The following is a 22980-nucleotide window of genomic DNA, read 5'->3' as shown; positions in this document are numbered from 1 at the left end:
ACCGTGGTCCGACCTCAGTTCACTCTTATCTTTATTCACTTATTCACTTATTTCTTATTCACTTATCTCTTATTCACTTGTCTGATTCTCAACAAGCCTTAAGTAAGCCAGACAATTTTTGGTTATGAATTACTAGGAGTTTGGACACTAAGTATTTTTATAATGTTCAATATAGCAGAAATAAAAGGTCTGCTTACCTTGTTTTTGTGTGCACACAGCTTTTGTCCAAACTCCGTTCACTCAGACCACTGCCGATGTCCTCCCATCCGTTCCAGTTTGGCCTGGAGCGGATCCTGTTCCGTGACGCCAATTGAAGGATATAAAAAAAACAACAACAGCAATAGAATAATATTAAACACAAAGTGAACCCGTCATCCTTCATTAAATAGGTTCTTTTAGATGTTAAGGAGGAATTGACTTAACCAGGCTGGCGGAGAATGAAGACAACCGGACACCTGCAGCAGATGGGGAATCAGTGAACTTTTATTGAGACAGAGACAATCTCTCAACACAGCTCACAACAGGAGATTCCCAAGATTTGCTGTGAGGATGAGTATATATTCTCTAAAACTTACAGGAGGGGGTTGTGAGGAAAGTGCTGCATTAGCAGAAAAACAACTCCATAAAAGGAAATCGGCCTTGGGTGTTCTAGCCTCTTCGCTTGCAGATATCTTCCACCTGCAGGATGAGGCGATCGCTTCTTATCGCTCTCAAGGCCAAAGTCGTGAGCACACATTTTATTACACAGTTGCACAGTAACTTTAAAGCTGAACAATATTTAAAGCTGAATAATGTTTGATCAGATTATATTTTCTTCACCATCCACAATACGAGGTTAGTCATTCATATACTGCTGCATGGGCTGGGCTGTAGTTACATCGTAAGGTTTTAAAAACTGAACTTAAATAAATGATTAGCGGTAATAAAAGCCGAGGGAGGTCAACAGTGATCACTGACTGTTTTAGGAGCTTTTTGAGATCAAATAGAAGAAAATACAAAACATTAAACATGTTAACAACACAAAAGCCATATTAAACGCAGACTATGCGGCTGTTTCTGAAAGTTCAGCACTTATATACTTACTGGTAAACTCTATATGCCCTAAATATTGTTCAGAAGAGTAACTTGAGCTGCACTAATCTCAGAATTTGCTTCTCGTCTCATCTCCTATTTGTACAGTTTATATGTGGGGGAGGTTTTCTGTCTATTTATTTTTTGTTACCATCATATTATTCCTAAGTAGTTATTGTGTTTTGTTGTTTTTGTTGTTGATCCTACTGGTCTTTCTTTTCTCTCTCTCTTTTTTTACTTTGATTTGTTATATTTATAATTCAGCAAACTGGAATATTTATTAAGTAAATATTAAAATTATGTAGGAGCTGGTGCTGGTCTCCCTGTCTCATTTGTTATTCATAGGAAGGGTCTGTTTTGTTTTTTTCTTGTTTGTACTTTACATAATGAACAAAGCTAACAGCATCTTCATTTTAATTGACACTACTCAGAATCTCATTACACTAACAGGACCAAAGTGAATAGGCGGGATCGGATATGTTTTAATTGCGGTTGTATTCCCCAAACACTGTAAAACACATTAGATTGTGGTTAAAGCTTGGCTTTTTCCACAGTATTATTCTATTTTAGGTGTTTGTTGGTTGGTTTGCATTTTAGAGCCTGAAATGTCTGATTCAGTAGTTTCCAGAGAGAATTGTATTCCAATGAGAAACGTACTTTTATGTCATTTAGTTAAAGTTCAAGACTGCTGAGACAAAAAATGAACAGGACAAGACGACCTGGCAGATAGGGAGTAAAACCTTGTGTGAAGTACAAAATGGAAGGAAACATTAAACAGGCTGAATCAAAGGGATCTGTTGGACATGTTGGAGTAATGTGCTCTTATGAGTGCCTTCCTAACTGATTCATGCCTTTATTCTTTCTGTTCCAGCTATCTGAGGCAAGGGTGTGCTATTTCTGATGCCATATTTAATGCATGAACATGTCCAGTACACGTTTTGGCAGTTTGCTGGTCTGGAGGGTTCAGGTGTGCATCGATACAATGCCACATTCTTCCTAGAAATGGGTGTATCAGCAAATTTACCACAAGGTCAGATTGTGCAATGCTCAAAGAACTGCAAAAAAATGACAGTACAATTAAAAAAAAAATACTGAACAGGTTTGGCTTGTTTGGAAGGGTTTCCAGGAGTCTCTTTTCTCTAAAAAAAAAAAAAAAACACCAACATGGCAGCACTGCTTACATTTGCAAGGTTGTATCTGAACAAACCACAAGACTTCTGGAACAATGTCCTTCAGACAGAGAAGTGCAGCTTTGGTGCTAACAGGAACACTTTTGGAGAAAAGCGAACACAGCACATCGGGACACACCTCATAACAACTATCAAGCACGGTGGTGATGATTTGGGTTTGTTTTGCAGCCACAGGACCTGAACACCTTGCAGTTAACCATTAACTCCTCTGTACACTGAAGTATTCTAGAGACAAATGTGAGGTCATCAGGTCCTGTGGCGATTCTCCCTGAATCCCACACAGTGCAGATGTCCGTGAAAGGTGAAAAGTGGCGACTCCAAAAAACTCCTACACCGTGACTTCAAAACACACTGCACACAAATGTGAGGTCATCAGGCCTCACATTTGTCCTAAAGCTTGGACGAAACTGGGTCATTCAACAGGATAATATTCTTAGCATATGTATGATATAATAGCTGAAAAAGAAAAGAATTAAGGTGTTTTAATGGCCGACTCAACCTGACTCTAATCCTGTGGCAGAGCTGTGCATGAGCATATACACATTTTAATGAACTGAAGCAATGTGGTACAGAAGAGTGGACCTAAATTCCTCCACAACCATGTGACAGAGTGATGGAGTCATGCAGAAAGCATTTTTTTTCAAGTTATTGCTGCTAAAGGTCATTGAACAGGTTACCAAATCATTGGGTATATTAAGTTTTGCACAGGACTTCACAGAGTCCAATAAAGGTCACGGGCTCCGACGGCAGACCGTGGAGTTGCAGTGAAAGTAGGGCCCAAACGCGAGACTTTTAGTGAAGGACAGTGGATTTATTGACAGGGGGTGGAAAACCCACAACTATATACAAAATCCAGGCACTGTGGTCCTGTGGCGATTCTCCCTGAATCCCACACAGTGCAGATGTCCGTGAAAGGTGAAAAGTGGCGACTCCAAAAAACTCCTACACCGTGACTTCAAAACACACTCCGCTCCAGATTCCTGGCAACACAAACACATTAAGGTTAGCAGGACATCTATTATCTCGAAGGTTTATACAAAAGTCCACGGCTGTACTGACGCGCTCTGACTCAAGAATCCAGCATCGGCCTCAGCTCAGCTGCAGTCTTAAATACCGCTCCCTTGACGAGTGTAATCTGCTGCAGCTGGCAGAGGAGGACGAGCGGCAGGTGTGGCTGTCTCGAGTGAAGAAACACTTCCGGGTTCGCAGTCTCCTCAGCGAACCAAAACATCCGGAAGCTCACACGGAGAAACCAGGAGAAAAAAGGAGAGAAAATCAAAATACCACACGGAAAATATAAACATAAACATACACTAAAATACATGAGCCCTGGGTCCCTAGACCCAGGCCATGACAGTAAAACCTTTTTGTCACATGACTTAGAGTACTTAATTTGTAAATATTTGGCTTAGCTGTTGTTAAAAAACAACGATAGAGTTTCACAGTTGATCTGAGGTTGTATTTACCAAACTTTAAGGCTTCTTAACGACCAGATGATCTTTATTATGTTATAATTAATTGAATAATAACATTATTTGTCTGTGAAGGTTTTCAGTCGTCCAGGTCGTTGTAGTCCAAGGAGCTTGCAAAGAAAAGTACTTAAGTACTTAAAGAAGTCCAGACGCTTTTCTTTGCAAGCTCCTTTGGCCTTGAAGATGTTTAACCTCTCATCTGAGAAGCTTCTTTCTTTCTTTCTTTCTTTCTTTCTTTCTTTCTTTCTTTCTTTCTTTCTTTCTTTCTTTCTTTCTTTCTTTCTTTAATTATTCTCAGTTTTCATTCATCTGAGGTTGTATTTAATTTATTTTAAGACTTACTAAGACTTACCAAAGATTTTTTTCATTTTACCCTGATATGTAAAACCCTACAAGTGAATGAGGCTGTACTTTCTGTAAGTAATTAGTTAATAGTCCACACATGCTAAAATCATGGTCAGGAGTTATAGGGGGTGAAAATCATGTTCTTTGGACTACTTTAGAGGAGAAATCATGATAACATGTCAGAAACTGCACAAAATGTAAGCAATTATAAAGTCCGGGCATTTTTAGCAATTTGTTTTTCCACTTCACAGGATTTTTGTTGGATAAGAGAAAAACATCCCAGGGTTATGTTAAAAATGTGTTCAACAGCTGTAAATAAACATAGAATGAACTCTAGTATCCCCAGTTTCAACAGCTAGTCTTAAACCCTCTCTTTAGAAAACGCTGCCTCTGCTCTAGTTTGCTAAGTGCTACCATATTAGTCGATTTCTGGGAGAAGTAGGAGTTGTGGTTTTTTCCGTCATAACTTTCATGGCAGACACTGTTAGAAGCTGGGCTGGGGTCAGCGGGGGAGCTGGCCCCAGGGAGGGGTTACCTGCCCCTCCCTTCCTTCCCTCCCCATCTCCAGCTGCCTCCCTCTTCCCGCTCCTCCACAACCACCCACACATGCAGGGCCTTGGAGTGGGGGTATGTCACCAGGGTGCAGAGGAGGCTACCCCCCCCCCCCCTGTCCCCTTCTGGCTGCCTCTGCCTCAATTTTATCCCACAACTTAGACATTCACATTATTCACACTCTCATTACACATACATATAGGATCTTGGGGGTGGGCACAATCACGGAGTCCAAATCACCATCAGGGTGTATACCTCACCCCTGACGTCGTTGCCCACCTCTCAATTTTAAATACACTTAGTCATTGAGGGTTAGCAGGAGGGACTATGCGCTTACCTGCTGCTCCTTGGCAGGTAGCTCCATGCCCTCCTGGGTTTTAATTGCACCTTAGAACACATATGCATCAACACTACAATGAGCGGGTGGAGGGAGGTTTGGAGTCTTCTCCCACCCCCATTCTCTGCGGCCTGCTGGAGCGGGAGGGCTAGTAGGAGGAGTTGGCCGTCCGACTGCGGTCTGGGGTGTGGGGCCTCCCTGCTGCTGCGGAGTCGGGGTGGTCTGCCTCTCCCCACCGCAGGGAAAAGGGTAACACCACCTGGGTCTGGGTGCAATTCCCCCCTCCAGGGGCAAGGGTACCTAGACCCGGTTTGTAGAGTACGCTTGGGGAGTGTGATTGTGTGTACAGCGTCTCTTTATGTCTGTCTCCACGTTGGTTGAGTGTGGAGTGAGTGCATATGAGAGCATGAGGGTGGGAATGGATGTTTGTGTCTGTGTGTGCCTGTATGTCTGTGTCTATATGTCAGGTTGGGTATCAGACGCCACCTCTCTGGGGACACCTCAGGCCCTCCAAGGTTTGGAGGCCTATCTCCACCCACCACCACTTCCCCTGCCGGTGGCGGACTCCCTCAGGTGTCGGTGTGTTGGTGGTTCTTTGTGTCTGGGGGTGGGCGTCCGGGTACACACCGGCTCACTCCTTGGCGGCCGCTTGTCGGGGCCTGGGGCCTGGGGCTCGCTCGGGCCCCCTTTGGAGGTGGGGTGCCCCCGGCCTCTCGGCCCAGGGCTCGGTCACTCAGGCGCAGCTGGGGGCCGGCGGAGCTCACGGGCGCGTCACTGCAACCCCCCCTGGCTTCTGCCAGGGGGGGCTGAGTGAGCCCTCATCTGGGACTCTCCTCAGCTCTTACTGGAACAGTGGCGCGGCTGCCCCTCTGTTGGTCTTCCATGGTCTCTTGTGTTCTGGGGGCCTCTGGATGTCTGGAGTTTTGATCTCCTCCATACCCGCTTCACACCCTGGAGGACGGGGCTGTGGCCCCCCCACACTCCCTAGCAGATCATTACATGGAGAAACCTTTGGAATGCAAGCATGCTGATCCACACAGGTATGCACACATGGGTATTCACAGACGCGGACTAAAGCTTTCTTGGCTGCTGCCTCAAAGCACACTGTGCGCTGTCTATCTTGCGTGCTGCACAATATCGTTTATTACTTAGTAAATACTGATATCTATGACTAGCTAGTTTATTGTGATGGTGCTTTGTTTTCTCTATTATTATGTTGCTCTTTGTTGTTTGCTGTCTCCTCTGTTTGTTTGTTTGTTTGTTTGTTTTTTCTTCTCCATACAGGTGACCCAGGAGTTTTTTGTTTTTTGTTTTTTTTTTTTTGTCTCTCTTCCCCCCCCTTCTCACCGTCTCTTCTCCCCTTGGGTTTTCTTTCTTTCTCTCCCCCTCTCTCTCTCATTCATTCCCCTTGTCCTATTTATTAAAAAAAAAAAAAAAAAAATAGAAGCTGGGCTTTTTTAAAAAAAATTTTATCTTTCAGTGATTATAAAGCAGTCTCTAAGCAGCATTAAAGTGGAACATTTATACGTCTTAAATGAGGAGAAATGCAGGATGAGGCTTTATTTTCTGCTGAAAAGAAATGTTTTAGAGAGTGTTGGTATGTTCACAGATTCAAAAAGCAATGCATTACACTTTATTATAATCAATCCAGGGTACAAAACCAGACAACCAAAGTTCAAAAGCCTCATTTCAGGGGAAATGCTGAACGTCAGCAAGACCAAGGAGCTGGTGGTGAACTTCAGAAGGGGTCAGCACAGAGACTACAAGCCCATTATCATCAATGGAGCTCCAGTGGAGAGGGTGCAGTCCTTCAAGTATCTTGGTGTCCACATCTCCTCAGACCTGACATGGGCTGCCCACATTCAGGTCCAGACCAAAAAGGCTAGGCAGCGCCTGTATCACCTACGACAACTGAGGAAGTTCAGGGTCTCTCCAAAGATCCTCAGGATTTTCTATACAGGCGCTGTGGAGAGCATCCTCACACAGAACATGACATCGTGGTTCGGGAACAGCTGTGTGAAGGACCAAAAAGCTCTCCAGAGAGTGATCCGTACAGCAGAACGCTGCTGCAGGATTGCTCTCCCCCCGCTTCAGGACACCTACACCAGGAGATGCCGGACTAGAGCAGCGCAGATACTGAAGGACCCGTCCCATCCTGGCAACAAACTGTTCCAACTTCTGCAATCTGGTAGAAGGTTCCGCATCTTCCGGGCAAGGACAGAGAGACTCAAGAGGAGCTTCTATCCCCAAGCCATCCGTGCCCTAAACACACACACCCGCCCTCTCACATCATCTATAATTGACTGAGACAGGACTCTTCCAGACACTAAACCAAGGCACAATGTACATTTCAATTCCTTTAATTTTAAATATGTTTATATTGTCTATCCTGTAAAATAGTCAGATGTCTATTCATATTAATGTACAGAATTCACCTGCTTGCTGCTACTACTGCACATTCACCCAGTGTATATACTATATGTGTGTATATATATATATATATATATATATATATATATATATATATATAAAACACCCAGCACGCCCCTGCGGGCGGTTTATCCTTCAAGCTCGGGTCCTCTACCAGAGGCCTGGGAGCTTGAGGGTCCTGCGCAGTATCTTAGCTGTTCCCAGGACTGCGCTCTTCTGGACAGAGATCTCCGATGTTATTCCCGGGATCTGCTGGAGCCACTCGCCTAGCTTGGGAGTCACCGCACCTAGTGCTCCGATTACCACGGGGACCACCGTTACCTTCACCCTCCACATCCTCTCGAGCTCTTCTCTGAGCCCTTGGTATTTCTCCAGCTTCTCGTGTTCCTTCTTCCTGATATTGCTGTCATTCGGAACCGCTACATCGATCACTATGGCCGTCTGCTTCTGTTTGTCTACCACCACTATGTCCGGTTGGTTAGCCACCACCATTTTGTCCGTCTGTATCTGGAAGTCCCACAGGATCTTAGCTCGGTCATTCTCCACCACCCTTGGGGGCATCTCCCATTTTGACCTCGGGACTTCCAGGTTATACTCGGCACAGATGTTCCTGTACACTATGCCGGCCACTTGGTTATGGCGTTCCATGTATGCCTTGCCTGCTAGCATCTTGCACCCTGCTGTTATGTGCTGGATTGTCTCTGGGGCATCTTTACACAGCCTGCACCTGGGGTCTTGCCTGGTGTGATAGACCCCAGCCTCTATGGATCTTGTACTCAGAGCTTGTTCTTGTGCTGCCATGATTAGTGCCTCTGTGCTGTCTTTCAGTCCAGCTTTGTCCAGCCACTGGTAGGATTTCTGGATATCAGCCACCTCCTCTATCTGCCGGTGGTACATACCGTGCAGGGGCCTGTCCTTCCATGATGGTTCCTCGTCTCCCTCCTCTTTCTTGGGTTTCTGCTGCCTGAGGTATTCACTGAGCACTCGGTCAGTTGGGGCCATCTTCCCAATGTATTCTTGGATGTTCCTTGTCTCATCCTGGACTGTGGCGCTGACACTCACCAGTCCCCGGCCCCCTTCCTTCCGCTTAGCGTACAGCCTCAGGGTGCTGGACTTGGGGTGAAACCCTCCATGCATGGTAAGGAGCTTTCTTGTCTTTATGTCAGTGGCTTCTATCTCCTCCTTTGGCCAGCCTATTACCCCAGCAGGGTACCTGATCACGGGCAGGGCGTACGTGTTGATGGCCTGGATCTTGTTCTTACCATTCAGCTGACTCCTCAGGACTTGCCTGACCCTCTGCAGGTACTTGGTGGTTGCAGCCTTTCTAGCGGCCTCTTCATGGTTCCCATTTGCCTGCGGGATCCCCAGGTACTTGTAACTGTCCTCTATGTCTGCAATGTTGCCTTCTGGTAGTTCAATCCCCTCAGTTCTGACTACCTTCCCTCTCTTTGTTACCATCCGACTACACTTCTCCAGTCCGAACGACATTCCAATGTCATTGCTGTATAGCCTGGTAGTGTGGATCAGTGAATCGATGTCTCGTTCACTCTTGGCATACAGCTTGATGTCATCCATGTACAGGAGGTGGCTGACAACTGCTCCGTTCCGTAGTCGGTATCCGTAGCCAGTCTTGTTAATGATCTCACTGAGGGGGTTCAGGCCTATGCAGAACAGCAGTGGGGACAGAGCATCTCCTTGGTAGATCCCGCACTTGATGGTGACTTGTGCTATGGGCTTGGAGTTGGCCTCTAGTGTTGTACGCCACATCCCCATTGAGTTCCTGATGAAGGCTCTTAGGGTCCCATTGATCTTGTACAATTCTAGGCATTCCAGTATCCAGCTGTGGGGCATTGAGTCATAGGCCTTCTTGTAATCAATCCAGGCAGTGCACAGGTTTGTCAGTCTGGTCTTGCAGTCTCGGCTGATTGTTCTGTCTACCAGTAGCTGGTGTTTTGCGCCTCTGGTATTCTTGCCAATTCCTTTCTGTGTCCCGCTCATGTATTGACCCATGTGCCTGTTCATCTTAGCCGATATGATGCCTGACAGGAGCTTCCATGTAGTACTGAGGCAGGTTATTGGTCGGTAGTTGGAGGGGACCGGTCCCTTCTTGGGGTCCTTGGGGATCAGGACCGTCCGACCTTCGGTTAGCCATTCCGGGTATCTCTCGTTAACTAGCAGCTGGTTCATTTGTGCTGCCAGACGCTCATGGAGTGCAGTCAGCTTCTTCAGCCAGTAGGCGTGAACCATGTCAGGCCCTGGTGCTGTCCAACTCTTCATACTGGAGACCCTTTCTTGGATATCTGCCACTGTGATGGTTACTGGACCCTGTTCAGGGAGGTCGCTGTGGTCTGCCCTCAAATCCTCTAGCCACTGAGCATTGCCGTTATGGGTTGCATCCTTCTCCCATATGCTCTTCCAGTATTGCTCCGTCTCCAGCCTTGGTGGTGCTGTTCTCTTATTGTTCCCTTGCCACTGAGAGTACACCTTTGCTGGTTCTGTGGAGAACAGCTGGTTTATTCTCCTGCCTTCTATCTCTCTGGTGTACCTCCTCAAGCGGCTGGCCAAGGCTGTAAGTCTTTGCTTGGCAGTTTCCAAGGCCTGAGGTATGGACAGCTTGCTGTATTTCTTATGCACCTTCTTTGTCGCACCTTGCTGCAACTCCGTTAGTTGGCTAACCTCCCTCCGTGCTACTTTGATCTTGCCCTCTAGCCTCCTTCTCCATGGAGGGTACTGCCCCTTGTCGCTGTTCAACTTGAAATTAATGAAAAGGGAGAATCAGACTTCTGAATTGCTTTTGGCTCTGAGCTGTCAGTCACATGGAAAACTGGTTTATGGGGGATTTTTTTTTTTTTTTGCTTCTTTTCATGTTGCTGAGAGACATGTTTGACATGACACACGTTATGTTATCACACATGCAAATGTCATTTTGTTATCAATGGTGTAGCTTCCCAAATCCTAGCTGTAGGCCTGCTTTGGTGGATTTTGTCATAAAAACATACTTGATGTGCAGTTCATTCATCTGCATTTTAATGAAGATGAGTCTATAAGAAGAATAACAGATAAAGAACTGGTGGCTCATCACTAAAAAGAAGTTCAACATTAATTCAAAAACTCCACATAGAGATATAACAGTGCTTCAGTATTGCATTTTGATAGTTTTTTGAAGATGTATAGCTCAGCAAAAAAAAAAAGTATACAGATCAGTGAAAATGAAAGAAACAGTTCAAGAAAAATAGCTTTTATAGATAATGAGTAACGCAGTGTCATGGCATTTTCATTTGATGCAAGGTTATTGTTTTTCTTCTAAATTTCACAGTAGTTGAAAAAACAAACAAAAAAAGGATTACTAGGATTAACTTCAAAACTTCAAAACTTTCATTTAAGGCTTTGGTGATAGAGTGCTTCATACGTTCTTGTATACTATTGTATTTCAGCTGAAACACACAGGAAATCTTTTATACAGTTCTAAAAGGATGAGCAGACATACCTCAACAGAAATCTGGAGTATACTGAGAGTACACCGAGAGCGTCAAAGCACAGTGTCTAGCTTTCAAATAATGTAAGAATTAGTAATCTGTGACAGAACACTTGCAACAAGGCAGATAGTGCTTGCAAATAGAAATGTGTTTTATTTTATATACATATGCACAATACTGTATACAATTCTAATACGTTTGAAAGTCAGTATTTGGTATGGCCATGGTCATACCAAATACTGACTTGAGACATGGATCAAGCATCTCTCCCCTCTGGGGAGGCCAGTCCATGACTAATAGTGTTTCATTGTGTGGTTTTCAATCGAGGTATGTTTTTACTGCATTTGCAGTATGTTTAGGATCACTGCATTTCTGAACACTGAAAGTATTGACAATTTTATTTTTTGAGATGTTGCTACATAGTGGATGTGATGGTTCCTTTCTGCATTTATAATTACATCCAAGTCTGAAATATCTTCTTTTGTCCCCCAATTGTTTAGCTTCCTCAGTTTTTTTGCCATGCCAATATGTACCAAGTTTTCAGCCAATAGATCTTTGGGAATCACCTTGTCAGTGCCAATGAATATAAAACTGTGTTATATTTGGCATTTTTTGTAGATTCAACCTAAGAAATGTTGTACTTTTGCAACAGGCTGCTAGTAGCAAAGTGTGTGAATATGCAACTGTTAAATCTGTTCTTTGCTAAGTATCATGTGTGAATGAAACACCGGTTGGAGTTAAGTGTCATTTCGATGCCTGAATTATTTACAGGTTGGTGTTAAGTGGCTTAGCAAACAAACAAAGTTTCAAACAGGTAATGAATTAAAGAAAAAAGCCAACATGAAGTGTCTTACTGTTGTGTTTCCCTACCATGTGTCATGGGAACAGCTTCCCTGCCCCCTGGCCTTGATTTGATATCTTAAGTACTGCAAGAGGAAAAATATGTAACATTTATCCAAAACACAACTGCTCAACATGTTGGTCCCAAATCTCCCATAACATTTCCATCACAGCATTTTTGCACTTATTGAAAAATAATAGTGTCCCTCGTGGTCTAAGGATGAAGTTATTGTCTTGCACATGTCCTATCAAGTTAACTATATTTAATTATAGGATAAAAATGAACAGTCAAATAGACTTAGTATTGATTGGGTTTTCCCTTTATAAATCGTGTACACTGCAGTCTTGTTGCCTTTGCGCCATATATATTTCAACAGTGACATCTTTCGGCCACTGTGCGCGCTGCAGTCAACACTCCGTTTTCGGATACTATCTTCGAGGATATTTAAACCTCTTTTGCCTTGGTTGGGTGTCGTTTTGTTTTATTTAACTCTATATTTGTGTAAGTTACGGTGGAATAATTACCGAGTAAATTCAACACAAAGAGTGCTTTAAACGCTTGTTTTAAAGCGACAGTGGGTAAAGTAAAAACGTAAGCGAACGCAGCCCTCCCTCCCTTCCTTCCTGGGTCACATGCTAGTCGAGCCGGATCAGCTGACATCACCCAGCTTCTCTTTTTGATTCTCTTCCTCCTCCATCGACTGATAGCGCTTCGTAAAACTGCATTATATCGCTACCTGGGCTGTACTGGCATCAGATTTGAAATTTGGGCCAAGTAGATCTTGCTGATCCAGCAGGTTAACCCGGTGGGTAGATGCTACTAGAGTGGATGATGAACGGACACGCCATTCTTTACACGGGGGTCACTTTGGCCTTCTGGAGCACCATACTAATCGTTGGTAAGGTTTTATTTTACAGGAAAATGCCTAATAATAGCTAAATGAATGAATGAAAATATATATTTCATGTAATTTGCAGTAATGGTCGTGTATTTAATCGTTGTCTCTTCGTGACATTGTGATTTTTTTTTTTGGTATGTTTGACAGCTGTACTTCAGGACCCGTCTAAATACTGGGATAGTCGATAGGTTAGTTAGCATATGGAAAAAATGGTTTACTAATGCATGATAAGAGGGATACATGAAAACCCAATTCGTTGTTGAATGTATTTTTAAAAATCGCTGTGTGCTCATATTATATAAACAACACGGTTTAAGTTAGCATCTGGCTAGCATGCTGTTAGCTAAGGGTAGTTAGCTTACAGCGTACTCTCATAACAGAAATTTTCAGAGGTTTTAACGTTGGATGTTAGTGATTGTATTTTATTTTTATTAGTGTCACACCTTGTATGATTTGGAAATATTTTACCATGCTTGGATCGCTTTTCTTATTTTAGTTTGAAGTCGTCTGTTTGCGCCGTGCTAAGGTTAGCTGTCTAGGTGTTTGTGTGTCCAGCTGACTGTGCTGGGTAGGAACTACAGTGGTTTTCACGTGAGTGTGAGTGGTCACACCGAAGCTGCAGCTTCTTTTAGAACAGAAGTGTGACTGTGTTTCACGCAACCTGCAAAACACAAGATTACTCATGCAGAAATACACACGGGTCGACTAAATGGCTCATCTTTAAAGTGTTACCGTGTTTTTCCCACATATGCCTAAAAATGACCGTCACTGTTTCCACAGGGATCTGCTACACTATATTTGACCTGGGATTCCGCTTTGATGTGGCATGGTAAGTATTCTTTGTACACAGCTGCTGTCTGGAGGTAAAGATTCATATATACTCTAAAATCATTAGTATCCGAGGGATAAAGTTAAGGTGCCACACCATTTTTCTATAGGAAAGAGTTGTTGAAGGTAGGTTAAGAAGAGACGTGATGATCAGTTAGTAGCACTATGACTTAATGCTGAGAAAGAGCTGTACAGATGTTTGCTTTGTGACTGTTGATGGAGAATTATAGAGAAGGTCAGAGTGAGGTTCACTGTGGATCTCGAGAAAGCATATGATGGGATGCCAAGAGAGGAACTGTGTACTGCGTGAAGAAGTCAGGGTGGTGTAGAACATGTTTTAGGACAGCTAGACAGTGGTGAGGTGTGTCTGCTAGGAGTGACAGATGGCTAAGGTGGGATCAGGGATCCGCTCTGAGCTCCTCCTTGTCGCAGTGACAGATGAGATCAGACAAGAGTCTCTGCCGACTATGATGTTTGCATATGACATTGTGATGTGTAGTGAGAGTAGGTGGGGGTATGCTCTGGAGAGAAGAGGAATGAAGTTGAGTGGAAGCAAGACAGAATACATGTGAGTGTGAGTGAATGAGAGGGAGATGGGTGTAACGCTGAAGAGGTAACAAAGGTCAATGAGTTTAAATACCTGGGGTCAACCATACAAAGCCAATGGAGTGTACACAAGAGAGGTGAAGAAGAGAATGCAGAAAGGAGGAGGGCAGGAGTGTCAGAGGTGATTTGTGACAGAAGGATAGCAGCACGAATGAAAGGGAAGATTTACAAGATGGTAGTAAGACTTTCAATGGTGTATGGTTTCAAGATGGTTTTCACTTAAAAAAAAAAAAGAAAAAAGACAGGTGGCAGAGTAGAAGATGTTAAGATTTTCATTGGGAGTGACCAGAATGGGCATGATTAGAAATGAGAGGACCAGCTCAGGTCAAGCAGTTTGGAGATGAAGTTAGAGAGGCAAGGCTGAGATGGTTTGAAAAAGGGGCAAATGGGGGGATATATTGCACAAAGGATGTTGACTATGTAGCTGCCAGGCAGGAGGAAAAGACGAAGATTTCATGGATGGAGACATGCAGAGGGCTGGTGTGACAGATGAGGGTCCTACGGATAGGGTGAAATAGAGGCAGGTGATCCACCTAAATTGGGCAACTGAAAGAATTAAGAAAGTGATGATTTTTGACCTTGTTTGACATCTAGTCTGTTGTTTTAGTTATATTTTATAAGTGGTTCTACCAGGAAAAATATTATATTGACATTCTGGGTAATAAAAGTTATAAAACAGCACTGCCTTTCCCACATTGCACAATTGTAAATGTACAGAGACATGCCTTACAACATAAGCTAGTCTACGTTGCCTGTTTCCTCTTTGACAGATTCAGGGCCCGCCTTTTCCCTTTTTGCAGAGTGATAGTGAGGCACCAATCCGTTTCACTTGGCTGATCAGACATTTTCCAAGATAATTTGTATATGTTGAAAGTGAAAGTAACAGTGAATGTGTCACTGGAGACATTTTTGAGGTCTGTCTGTACTTTCCCCAAATAAATTTGGGATGTGAAAGAAACGCATGAAGTGGTTTCCATCTACTACTTGAAGAGGGCATAGCTTGGATTTATCCACTACAGGTATTTATTTTAACAGACTGTTGAGAAAAAGGTTAGAGTTTAAAACAGAGTGTACATCGTGTTTTTAAAAGGTATTGCAAACAATGATGTTGTTATAAAATTGAGGCTGAGTGAGCTTTACTTCTTTACTCGCAGGTTCCTGACAGAGACTTCTCCTTTCATGTGGGCCAATCTGGGCATTGGTTTGGCCATCTCGTTGTCTGTGGTGGGAGCTGCCTGGTAAGTAAGACTTCTTTAAGTGCATACTAGTATCCATGGCTGGCTATGTTTGATTACAAAACATGAGCATAATTTTACACAAAATGCCAAACTCTGTCAGTTGTCTTGTTTCAACATAAGAGGAGTAAAAAAAAAAAAAGTGCTGTTCCCTAAAACCTTTGACCTTACTTTTTAAAACAACAGGTGTAAATGTAGAACTGTAAAATCTGAAACTGTGTGAAGTGAAAAATAGATGTTTGGACAAGTTTCTTGTTTTGTATTCAGAGTTTTCGATTGTGAAATAATAAATTGCAGAAATTACACATAAAATACCACATTCACCTACTTACACAGCACTTTATTTTATGGACTTTGCACACCTATATATTTCACACACTAACATTGATCCGTTTTTTCGGGGCAGTTTGCGGTTCGTTATCTTAAAGAAGAATTCAAAATGTAGACTAGAAGACTCGGGAATCGAACCACAGATCTTCTGAGAACTCTAACCGAATTCCTTTAAAGCAGATTTGGCTGAACAGCTGCAGGTAAAGGCCAGCTACAGCCAGTGGTCTGTGGGGAAAAACCGCCACCTGCCGATCCACAGGTTCCTGGATTACAAAATGATTCCTGTGTTTGCTTAATAATTTTGATTTACACACTGAATAACTTATCTCTTCTGCATGATTGTCCTACACATTCCTGTCATTTGGAATTAATGAGAAATACATCGTCTTATTTGTTTTCACACATATTACCTACAAGTCTCTGGGCTGGCTGCTTATTTTGGATCAGTGTTCAGAAGATTTATTTTCATTTAATTGCCTACCTTGAGCTCCTTTTTATTGTTTAGTATTTTATCCCATTAAGTGCATTAGATGAAAAATGTGCTGCCACTGTGTGTTGAAACGGATCCTTTTTACCTTGTTTTTGCATCATTACAAGTCTCGAGTGCATTGAAAACCGTTTGGATCACAGAAGATGTGTATTTATACTACGTGTAAATGGGTCGTTTTAGAGTGACGCTCAATAATGGTAGTCATTTAACTCATGCTGTGTTTTTATGCTTCTCCTGTTTCCATTTATACCAACTGTTGACTTTTCTGTAACATTAAAATGTTTTTGTAAGTGATGTTGTTTTTCTTTCCGCTTGTTTTCCTAGGGGGATCTACGTCACTGGCTCTAGCATTATTGGTGGTGGCGTCAAGGCTCCACGAATCAAAACCAAAAATTTGGTCAGGTAAGCCCCGTCAAAGAGAGCACTTGTCTGTTTTGTTCCCGTCAACAGCTGTACGTTGCTAAGAAGGGCATTCAGTGAATTATGGTTCCATCTAGCACCAGTAACATCAGTTTATTGCTGCAGGTCCAAAGCAGTGTTTTGCAGAGACGGTGACCCTTGCTTATTCTGTTTCTCCCCCCAGCATTATCTTCTGTGAAGCTGTTGCAATCTATGGAATCATCATGGCTATTGTCATCAGCAATATGGCCGAGGTAAGGAACACATTTTTGATGATTGAGGAAGCCTTTTTTTTAAAAATTCATAAATGATGCAAGGAAGCCTGCACAGAGGACAGCGACACCTTGAAATTAAGCTGCAGTTGTAAGAGACAAAAACAAGTGAAATGTCATTGTAGAGCCCGGAATAAGGATTCTGAAATGATTTATTTCGTCTTACAGAACTTCAGTGGAACGACTCCTGAGACTATTGGGGCACGAAACTACCAAGCTGGTAAGAAAAGAGACTCCTGACTGAAATAGGAAAATCTCACCTTTAATTCTAGGTTTTAAAAATAAATAATAATAATAACAATAATAGAATTTCAGCCCTGTTTATACATAGGCCCCCATTTTCAGAGGCTCAAAATTAACTGGACTGACAAGCAGTCAGTGCCCAGGTGAGGCCTGTGCCCTTTTAATTTCATGAAGGATTAGGAGGACAAAAGATCCAGAGTTGATTTCAATTGTTGACTTTGTATTTGGTTGCTGTTTACTGGAGATCTCAATATTCTGTTCAAAGAGAATCTATGCAAGCGAGGGTGTCATCATTAGGCTGAAAACAACCCCAAGCCAAAATAAACCTGTCATAGATGGAAAATTTTAGTGGGCAAATCTGCAATCTGGTTGAGTCTTAAAATTGGTAAATGGACTGGGTCTTATATAGTGCTTTTCTACTCTACCTGAGCAGTTTAAGCGCTTTTACACAACTTGTTCATTCACCCAATCACACCATCTAACATTCACACACGCAATCATACTCTGATGGATGCATCTTAGAGCAACATAGGGTTAGTATCTTGCCCAAGGATTTTTGGCATGCAGACTGGAGCAGACTGGGATCGAACTTCTGGTTAGTAGGTGACCTGCTCTACCACCTGAGTTACAGCACTGAGCCCAATGCACTGACCAGCTCAACGAAGGTCTCACAAGAATGATCGCAGAATTATTTCCATGTTTAAGATAAATGTTTACTGGTGTTACAGTCTACAATCCAGGCATACCTTTATGAATGTACAGAGTTTACAACAAGGTGGAGGAACAGGAAGGTCAGAAAACAACTAAAAGAGTCTGCACAGTTCTGGGGGAAAAGAATTCGTTGTACAGATGAAACTAAGATGAAGGCCAATCAGATGAATGTGGTGATGTGAAACGACGACGATGTAGACGACTCCATTGTGAGTTACTCAGGTTGAACTGTGACTCATTTTGTTTTCTGTCCTATTAGGTTACTCCATGTTTGGAGCTGGTCTGACTGTGGGCTTTTCCAACCTCTTCTGTGGCATCTGTGTCGGCATCGTGGGCAGCGGAGCCGCTTTGGCAGATGCCCAGAACGCCAGCCTCTTCGTGAAGATCCTAATTGTGGAAATCTTTGGAAGTGCCATCGGCCTGTTTGGTGTCATTGTAGCTATTCTGCAGGTAAATACAGTTTTTTGCAAGCCTTTACCCTTCATCTTTTGCCTCACAGGAGAATAATGGCCACATAGCACAAACTGAAGTTTTTAATTTCACTTATTAATTATTTTAGGTCAGAAACTGTCAATCATCACAATCTTATCATTAAGTTTTATCGGTTTTAGCCTCGCTTTAATCTGAGCGAGGCTAAAACATCGTTTTCTAAATATGTGATAGAATTTCACGTTTTTTTTTTTAAAAATTTATTTCAGTTTACAATTTTTTTTTGCAAACTTTAAGTTTTTAGTTTAGTTTTGGTTTGTTATAACAATCTTTCCACAACATAGTTGCTTGGACAAAGGCCCAGATGTTGTTGCAGAGACTTAAAAAATTATAACTCTTTACAGTAAATGTTTATTAAAAACTGCTTTTTGTTTCTCCTCAGACGTCGAAAGTAAAGATGGGTGACTAGAATGTGCATTCAAACCCTGAGAAGACAGACGCTGGAACAAAACAAAAAAGATCGATTATTGTGTAAATACATCGTAAATTATTTAAATGTCTCTATTTGCCTGGTATTTTTTTTTTTTTAACTAACATCCATACAAGAGTTGGTACACCCATGCCCTGCTCTTAATTCTTAAGGGAAGAAGGAAAGTTGAAGAAAACAGCATATTTTGCATTTCATACCTTTTTTTTTTTTTTTTTTTAAATAAAGAAAAATGAGTGAACTCTGTGATGATTTAGCCTGATGAGCAGTAGAAGTAAACGGGGCAGTCTGAAGAGCAGCTAGACGGACAGATTCACTCTGCATTTAAGGAGAGGTTTACACCGATAACTGTTTAATTTGCATCATTTTTATCTGACCGCTCTTGTTGAATGGTAGTTAAAAATTAGACTGGAGTATTTGAAAAACTGTGTGTGTGCGTGTGTGTGTGTGCGTGTGTGCGCGCGCGCAGGACATGTGATCTTTTTTTCCTGTGAAGCATGAGGATGTTTGTCATTGTGTTTGTAGCCTGGTCTGTCAGATCTGTTTCCTTTTTTTTTTAAATCTGTTCTTTGCTGATAGGCTGATGGTCCTAACCCACACAGCAGCCATAATACAGTATTTATCAGGCTTCCTGATCACTAAGGTTGGGTGGCTCAATGGGAGGTCAAATTTGGTCAAATCACATATAGATTTCCTGCAGTCTTTAAAAATGTAATGTTGAGTCTTGCGGTCGTATCCGGCAGCCAGAACTTCCCAATTGACTTCACTTTTATTAGAGTCGTGATCCTTTCCTGTAGTTGGATATAGTGTTTGCTTGAAGTAAAACAAAAGAAGAAGCTTATTGCTGTCCTAGTCAGTTACTAGAAAGGAAAGTAAAATCTTTACCACCATTAATACCCAGTTTTACCTTTTCCTGTGGTATTACTGTCATTTAACAAGGGTCCAAATCTCTGACTCTGTTATATTTGCTGATTCATAATAATAAAACATCCAAATTTTGCAGCCAAATCTTCATTTCATTGAAACTTTTCTTTTGAATGTTAGTTTTGTCTTGTGTGAAAATGTCAACTCTTCTCATTTATGTTCAACATTCCTTAAAGTTTCATTCATTTATGTTTTAAATCTCAGTTGTCTGTGGGTAGATGTTGAAAAGCAGCCTTTTGGGTGGTGTAAATGATTATTTTCTAAGCTACCAGTAACATAAAATTGAGTTTAGCCTAAAATGAGAAAATGCTGTAATGGTGGTGTGTGTGTGTGTGTGTGTGTGTGTGTGTAAACATAGCTTGAAAACGTCTTATGTTTTTGATCATCATTCCACAGAGCTGACAGACCATGGCTTTTTTGTGAATTGTCCTGTTTTTGGTTTTGGTTTCTTGAAATTTTCCCTCCACATACTCAAGAGTTCAAACACTGAAGTCTGGCCTCACAAAGGTGTCGGAGCAGTGAGATGGTCTTTGCTCTCATAAATGATAATAATCAGATGTGACTCCAAGATGCCTTTGGAGAACCAGGCTGTGTACCAAACCCCGGGCTTTCAGTGACTGTAGGTGGTACTGTGTGTACATTATGTTGATGTGATGGTGACTTGGAAAATAATTCATTTTTCAAAATTGTGTATAATAAAAACAGAATCAGATTTTTGTTTCTGCCTTCATAAATGTCCTTGAGGAAAATAAAATGAATCAATCGAGATCTCTGATGGCTTTTTCTGTGTTTGTCTTCATTAAATGTGAGCATATTGTCACCCAGGCCAATGAAAAGGCCGCTTTACTCTTTGCAGTTTGTACTTGTTTCCACTAGATGGCTCTGAAATCCACAGCATCTGCCTTGATAAAACAGCTGCTGAAAACTTTCTTGAGGAAATAGTTTTTTTTTTGTCCTGTTAACGTCTCAGCTAAACATTAATATCCATCTTTCAGTTTGCGCAGTTGAAGAATAATGATTTCATCACAATGAAAGCCCTACAACCGTGGCGTAATATACTGTAATGTTTTAAACTTACAATCAGTTTGCTGACCTCTAAAATGTGCCCATCAAAGCTGATTTTGAAAATCTTCTCGGTAGTCTACCTCTGTTCCTGACATCTTCATCATCAACATATTTTGTCCAGTATATCCAATATCTCTCCCCAGCACATGTCCAAACCATCTCAGCTCTAAAAATGCCACCAAAGTCAAAAATAAATAAACAAAATAAAGCACGATTACAAGTATGTAGCAACATTTTAAATAGATCATGTGGTCAATTAAAGTGTTTGAACACCACAATTTAAGTGTCAAAAAGAAGTAAAAGTGAAAAAATAGAGAGAAAAAACAAACAAACAACAACAAAGCAACCCATTAAACTTTGGATGTTTAGAGTTAAAGATAATCTTGTAAAAGGTCTCAATTAGGCTAAACGCAAGTGGGGCGGAGTTAGCCTGCCTGTAATTGTCTAGCCTTTACAACACTTTATTTTGTTCTATTTAAAGCTTGGATTTACCAATATTTATACGGTCATACCGAACTTGTAGAAAATGGGTTTAAAACAAATTTAAAGGGATTTTAGAAATATATTATTATTTTTACTTTAAGTATCTGTCTCTCTGTAAATTTAAATGTAGACTTTATCACTTTTTTGAACTTCCCTTGTATTGGGTATCGTTCAAAAAAATCTTACAATTATTATTTTGCTCATGACTGCAGCATACTAATAATAATAGCTGGCAAAAGCTGGATACTAAATTATCAGCTCGCCTTGTATCAGGAAAAAAAAGCGAAGGAAAACCCGGAGCGCGCAGGCTTCCGTAGGCAGCAGGAGCGAAAGGACCTGCTTGCTGCCACATCCTGAGAGCATCCTTTCTCTGCTTTCTTAACATCATCATCAAAACACAGCGGGATGACGGGAAATCACGAGCAGAGCATCTCTCTTCTTCCCGGTTTGCGGTAGAATATCGTCAGCGCTTGCGTTAACGTTTGACTAGCGTAATGCTACAACATGAAGCTTTTTCCCTGATGAAGAGCAGACATAATAGCCAGTCTGTGGGAAAACTGTAGTTATCCCGAGCAGAGTCGAGCTGAGCTTCTAGCTTTTTGTGTTTTCTTTTGTCCCCCAGATTTTTCAAACTAAATGCTTATTGAGAGTTTAAAAAATATTTTTTATTATTTTTTCTCTCTCCCTCGGATGATGTGAACAGTTTGTAGTGCTCCAGCAGAGAAGATGCACAGATACAAGTATCCGCCTGACAACATCAAGGTAGGTGCTCCATCTGCTTTCTGGGATGCATTGTTTCATAAAGCATCGTACACACGCTTTTTCCTTTGTTGCTATTTGCACACTTAATTCCGCATAATTCCTGCAGCTTTTCAACATTTCACTGAGTTTGTGGATATTGTGGAAATATTCTCGCAATGCAATGCTCCTTACCCCTCTTTTGTTATCATGCACATTCCCACAAACCAGAAGCATCTTTACACCCGCCATACTAGGCTTCATTGAGCCTCCCATCACTGATCTTCTACAGTAAATGAACCATCTCAGCATACAGCATTCCTGTTTAGTTGGATGGGCTCCGGAGCTCTAAAAATCCACTCTGAAAGTGCAATTTTTCGCAGAATTGCTGGTGCTGTTATAATAACATATCCTGCACTGGCAGCGTTACACTAGGGGAATGTGAGTGAGGAAGAGGAGGAGGGGGTGTCTTCATAGCTTAACTAGGCGTTTTACACAGAAGCACTGGACCTAGATTGTAATCCAGTCTGACATCTCTCTCATGTATGACACGGTGTCACTTTAGTGCTGCTGTTACAGACCGTATACTAGCCAATGAAGTACAAGTACCACAACTGCAGTATTTGTACTTTTAGTACTTGTTTTGGTGCTGTATATTTAGGCTTTAGAAGTACTTATTTTTAAATCATGTTCAGTTTAGTGTACAAGTAACACATGTACTTGACCTCAGGGCTATTTTCATTAATTAATCTGCTATTTTATTCTTGGATAAACAACACGTTAAAATGTCAGAACGAAGTTAGATTTGTCAACCATGATTTCTTCACACCCAAAGTGCTGTTACATAATAAACATAATGTCTACTGAGTAAATAATTTACAAATATTTTATGTGTTATATTTTAAAAGAAAGCTTGAAAGTCACGTCATGCAGACAGTTTCCGCAAAGCTGTTTTGGCGGAGCACTTGTATACAGGGAGTGCAGAATTATTAGGCAAATGAGTATTTTGTCCACATCATCCTCTTCATGCATGTTGTCTTACTCCAAGCTGTATAGGATTGAAAGCCTACTACCAATTAAGCATATTAGGTGATGTGCATCTCTGTAATGAGAAGGGGTGTGGTCTAA

The 22980-nt window shown here is 41.8% G+C and overlaps 1 protein-coding gene across 1 annotated transcript; it reads left to right on the top strand.

Moving 5' to 3' along the window:
• The first annotated feature begins 12351 nt into the window (after nt 1-12351).
• On the top strand, nt 12352-18796 carry atp6v0b (ATPase H+ transporting V0 subunit b). Its single transcript, XM_085377933.1, has 8 exons — nt 12352-12612; nt 13393-13441; nt 15201-15284; nt 16426-16503; nt 16685-16754; nt 16941-16992; nt 17986-18176; nt 18598-18796. The coding sequence occupies exons 1-8, from the start codon at nt 12528-12530 to the stop codon at nt 18622-18624; spliced, it is 636 nt and encodes a 211-aa protein (XP_085234059.1). The 5' UTR covers nt 12352-12527; the 3' UTR covers nt 18625-18796.
• The last annotated feature ends 4184 nt before the right edge of the window (nt 18797-22980 follow it).

Source organism: Diplotaxodon limnothrissa, linkage group LG18, assembly GCF_057381915.1.
Source record: "Diplotaxodon limnothrissa isolate DT_005_m linkage group LG18, D_limnothrissa_male_GT1.1, whole genome shotgun sequence".
Classification (NCBI taxonomy): Eukaryota; Metazoa; Chordata; class Actinopteri; order Cichliformes; family Cichlidae; genus Diplotaxodon; species Diplotaxodon limnothrissa.
Note: the sequence above shows the minus strand (reverse complement) of the source record. Positions and strands in the feature narration are given on the sequence as shown.